The sequence below is a fragment of the Dryobates pubescens genome, chromosome 3 (genome assembly GCF_014839835.1).
Source record: "Dryobates pubescens isolate bDryPub1 chromosome 3, bDryPub1.pri, whole genome shotgun sequence".
In the NCBI taxonomy this organism is placed as follows: domain Eukaryota; kingdom Metazoa; phylum Chordata; class Aves; order Piciformes; family Picidae; genus Dryobates; species Dryobates pubescens.
In genome coordinates this window covers 27,603,393-27,608,680 of record NC_071614.1, presented here as the reverse complement: position 1 = coordinate 27,608,680, position 5,288 = coordinate 27,603,393, and the positions used below count along the sequence as shown (strand labels likewise).

The following is a 5,288-nucleotide window of genomic DNA, read 5'->3' as shown; positions in this document are numbered from 1 at the left end:
CAGCGTGTCGCCTGGCCAATGCTAATGCACCCCGGAGGCGGCCCGCTGACGGGCGGCGCGGCCACGCCGTGCGGAGCGCCGCTCGGCCCAGCGGGATGGCTGTGGCCGCCACGGCGTTGGCGCTGGGCGGGGGACTCCTCCTGGCCGCCTGGCGTTGGCTGTGGGGCGCGGCCCGGCCCGGGGCCATCGCCGGGGCCTCCATGCGGGGCAAGACGGTGATCATCACGGGGGCCAACAGCGGGCTGGGCCGGGCGGCGGCGGCCGAGCTGCTGCGGATGCAGGCCCGCGTCATCATGGGCTGCCGCGACCGGGCGCGGGCCGAGCGGGCGGCCCGTGAGATCCGGGCCGAGGTGGGCGAGCGGGCGGAGGGCGAGGACGGCGGTGAGTTGGTGGTCCGGGAGCTGGACCTGGCCTCGCTCCGCTCCGTCCGCGCCTTCTGCCACCGCGTCCTTCAGGTACGGCCGGGACAGATGCGGAGTGCGGCCCGCTGGGGCCTTTCAGCCCTGCTGGCGCCCGTAGCGGGTATCGGCAGGTACGGGCCAGTACTGGCCTGCCGCTGAGGCACCGAACTGCCTAAGAGAAGATACGGGATGCATGAGCTCGACATTAGCAGCGCGGTAGTGGCGGCGTCCTCGGGCTTCCCTGTTTATAGAGCTTGTTTCGCCTGCTGGCAGTCCGGTTTGTGGCTTCGGGATGTCGCCGAGTTCACCGCAGGGCTGTGTATAAGTAACTGAAACTGTGATTTTTAAATTAGCGTCTCTCAGCATAAATTCCTAGCTAGTTTGGGTCATTATAGTAGTCTAAGCTACTCGACTACATTTCTGTTCTGAAAATGAAACACACTATGATAATTTTTTTTTTTCCTTTCCATCTTTTCGACTCTACATTAACCTGCCTTTGTTATTTTGAATTAGTCTTACAGCACAGCCTTTTCTCCAAAGAAACAGAAGTTCACAAATGCGCTCACAGGCTCTAGCCATCCTCCTGCCACCTCTCCAGACTACACCTTCCCTCCCCTGCCCTAACCCCCTTCAAACGTCTCGGTCAGTGCTAGCTAAATTTAGGAGGTAAAAATTTTTTAATTATGTAACATTTTTGCAGCTTTTATGAAAACAAGAGTTTGAGAAGCAGGACATCCAGTTAATCCACCTGACAGGCATGCTGCTAGATTAGGTGAAGCTGCATTATTAGACACGAAACAGGCACCATTAGAGGTGCTAGTCCATTCTCATGGAAGGTGTCAGTTCAGACTCTCACCATATGTTGCTGCTTAAGTCATGAAACACAAAGTCATGGGAAGCCAGGCTTAATAAGTTCTGCTGTTGCTCAGAGAGTAGCTTAAGTGCCTGAAAGATGCTGATGCTATAAGGGAAAACAAAAACAAAACCCAAAAACTATTGCATTAATTTTCAAATAGCTTTTCTAAAACTTTAATGTCTGGAGAAAAAAAATACTTTAAAGAGCTGTTCCACCCATGTTTATGATATCTTCTCTAACCTGTGATGCATTTTTGGAGCTGTTTGGGGTTAGGTGTTTGTTTGGTTTTGTATGTGTGTTGTTTGTGATGAAAGACTTAAATACTTTCAGGATGGGGAAACAATGCACTCCTACTGCCTAACTCAAGTAGGAGTTTTCCTTTCTGTAACTGCAAGGGATTACATCTTTATACTCCATAGCCTCATTGCAAAAAATAAAAGACTTAGAGATGTTGGAAAGCTCCACGGATGAATGGGAAGTGAGCTCAGAAGCTCTAAGCAGTAGCACTGCTTGTCAAAACAATGTTTTTGCTCTTACATTTGATTGTAGCTGCCTGCTTGGTACTGATGACATTAATCTAGATTATTTAATCTCAAGAGTCATAAAAATTAACACTAGTGGAGTTCTTGCTACTTGAAGTGTTAAGTCTTGGAAAATAAATCTTTCAGTCAGATAGTACATTTTTTTAATCTAAAAAGGAAAGAAATACCACCTCTAAAGGCCTTCCTTGTTTAGTGATAGTAACCATTATGTTCCTTTGAATGAAGAGAGATGAGTTTGATGCTCTCTGGATCATGCCTCAGGGAGCCAATTGCATGAAAGTCCTGAGTGACCTCAAGTCCCACAGAAACCAGTCTGAGGTTGAAGTACTTCATGTTTTGTGTGATTGGGTGCCAGCATCATTAACTGAATGCCAAGTGCAGCTTGGGGTTTTGCTTTCTTTGTATCTTTGCTGCTAATGGCAATCAAATAGAAGGGAAATGTTCTAAATTTATTTTTGAGGTTCTCTATTTTTGTCATCAAAATAACCCAAAATAATCTCATCTTGCATTACAGTCTGTGCACTGTGTTTGAAAAATTAGCAGTAAAGGAAACTCCTGCTGCTTTCCCTGTAATAGTTTTGTTTCTGATTCTTGCAGTCCTTTTCTGTGATACTTTCTCAGTCTTTTGTTGTTAGTGGTGAATAAAACTGCTGAATTCAGAGCTTGAATCTGCATTTTTTAAAAAAGTTACTGTTCTGTGTAGATTGGAGAGTTCTTAATGTTTGGATGCTGAGGCATGAAGTGCGCGATGTATCATACATACATTTAAATAATCCATACCACTCTCTTTGGTGATTTTGTTTCCTGATTCTGTACGGTGTAAAATACCTTCTTGAGTCTTAGTTTTTGTCAGCCCTGAAGCAGAACATCAAATAGCATGTACTGAGCGAGTCACAAAAATTTGAAGACAAGGGCTTGTAGACACACCAAAGTTCATGACTAACCCTGTTAGACTCAAATTGTTTCATGAAGCCTTGGGATCATAAGTGTTAATTTTCTGTAAGGAATTGTGCTCTGTAGATGTTACCAAGCAACACAATGAATTGTAATGATCTTAACGATGGTAGAATCATGGGAACACAATTTTGCATAGTTTTTCATGACATCTCCCCAGTGAGAGATCTACAATTTGACATTTTTTTCTTTAACCATGAGGTTAGTTCTGTGAGCTAACTTTTTGTTCAGTTTTTGCACAGTAGAGCCTTTGCCTGTGGCTGAAGTTTGCCATAATTAAAGTGTTACACAGGTTACTTACTAGAGGAAAAGTTACCACTGAATTGATCTAGAAAAAGCTGTGCCAGGAGCAGCTAATGATTATGTTGTCTGCCAGCATTAAGAGCAGCTAGGGACCTACTCTAATGTACCTGCATCCTAAGGCCATGTACACAGTTTAGCAGTAGTTCAGGATACAGGTTTTTTTTCAGCGATACTTCTAAGAGAATATCAAGAAGTTACAATTTAGAAAACTGGGAAGAAAATTACTTCTCACATGGGCCAATGAGAAATGTTAAGCATAATAGTGTGTTTTGTGTGACAATTATAAAACTGAATGATTTTTTTCTTTCCTGTTTAAAGGAAGAGCCAAGGCTGGATGTTCTGATAAATAATGCAGGGGTATTCCAGTGTCCATACATGAAGACAGAGGATGGTTTTGAGATGCAGTTTGGTGTGAACCACTTGGGTCACTTCTTGCTCACCAACCTTCTTCTGGGCCTACTTAAAAATTCTGCTCCAAGCAGGATTGTGGTAGTATCCTCAAAGCTTTACAAGTATGGAGAGATCAACTTTGAAGACTTGAACAGTGAAATAAGTTACAATAAAAGCTTTTGTTACAGTCGGAGTAAACTGGCAAACATACTATTTGCAAGGGAGCTGGCCCGTCGGTTAGAAGGCACAGGAGTCACCGTCAATTCACTTCATCCTGGGATTGTCAGAACAAATCTAGGCAGATATGTGAACATTCCTTTGCTGGCAAAACCCCTATTCAACTTGGTGTCATGGGCTTTCTTCAAAACGCCTCTGGAAGGAGCCCAGACCTCTATTTATTTGGCCTCTTCTCCTGATGTTGAAGGAGTCTCAGGAAAATATTTTGGGGACTGCAAAGAGGAGGAACTCCTGCCCAAAGCCATGGATGATTTGGTTGCAAGAAAGTTGTGGGATATCAGTGAAGTGATGGTTGGCTTACTGAAATAAGTGCCGGGGGGTTATCTGTACAATACAATGCAGATAACTATGCAACATGCATTTACAGCAGGGTAAGTTCTCACTTTAAATGCTGTGGGAATACAGATTATTTTTGCTCAGAAAGTATTAGAGGAGTGATTTCTACTGGAACTCTGCTTTGAAATAAAGGACAATCTATTTATTAGACACAGGCATTCAAAACAGATCTGAAATGGAGCTCGAGGGTGTGAATATAATTCTTGGTTAAATCTGCTTGGAAACTCATGTTTTATAAATAAAAATTCAACAAGATGTTTGCAATATAGATGCACATTTGTCATGTTCCACTACTTGTAGTCAGGCTGGACAACCCAACGTGCTGATGCTGAAACACTTCTGTAAATGTAATAATAGTAGTCATAATAGGATTGTTGTCATTTTTTTTGAGCCAAAAAAAAAATAATTGATCAGTTTTACTGATGTTTTACACTGTAAGCACTTAGGCCTCTGAGTGCCATTAAAGGACTTGTCAGCCCTGTGGTTTAGTGAACAAGCCTGCCAAGCTGTATCAGTTTAACTGTGAAGCACAAAGTCAACTTTCTGGAGTGATGTTGCTGCTATTCGATGAGTACATACACTTGGTTGTGCAAGCTGTTGTTGTGCGTGTGCTGAACTTGCTATTTCTTGATATGCGGACACCTTGGGTTTCATTAAAGCTTAGTTGCCGGATGTATTAGGGTCTTGCTAGGGGTTTGCCTGCCACAGATTTTGTGCATGCAAAGTTTACAAGACCTCTCTGCGATTAGCCTGAAGAGAATATGCTAAATTTACAGTGTGTGTTTGGCTTGACTGATGACACTTCAACTCACTGTGGAGATAAGCCTGTCAAATACAGTTTACTGAATATTCTTTAATAAAAGCATTTTTAAAAAAGAGTTAACATTAATTTTTTCACTGTGGGAGATCTGTCAGAAATCAGCAATCTTGACACAGTAACATTGTTTTAAACCAGAAGATTTGGCTGTATTGGGTTAGGGAGCTTGTCATGTAGGGCTGGTAGAAATAAAATGAGCTCTGAATAAATACGCAGATATGACATGGAACTATACTGATTTCTTCTTTTTTTAATGCATGGTACTGGTGGGTTCATAAGGACATTTGTGATTAATGTAATAAAATGGTTTAGAAATTAAGATACATAGAATAAATATGGAAGAATTATTTAGAGTGACCTGTTTTAATAAATATTACTGAAGGAAAGTAATGTCAGTAATAAATCAGGCATTCAGTAGATCCTTATTACCTACTTATAAATACATATTAGTT

General features: G+C 42.6%; 1 protein-coding gene across 1 annotated transcript; it reads left to right on the top strand.

The window, feature by feature from the left end:
- The first annotated feature begins 55 nt into the window (after positions 1-55).
- Positions 56-5,060, top strand: RDH14 (retinol dehydrogenase 14). The gene is made up of 2 exons (XM_054179881.1): positions 56-455; positions 3,375-5,060. Exons 1-2 carry the CDS (start codon positions 96-98, stop codon positions 3,990-3,992), a joined length of 978 nt encoding a protein of 325 aa, XP_054035856.1. The 5' UTR covers positions 56-95; the 3' UTR covers positions 3,993-5,060.
- Positions 5,061-5,288: the final 228 nt, after the last annotated feature.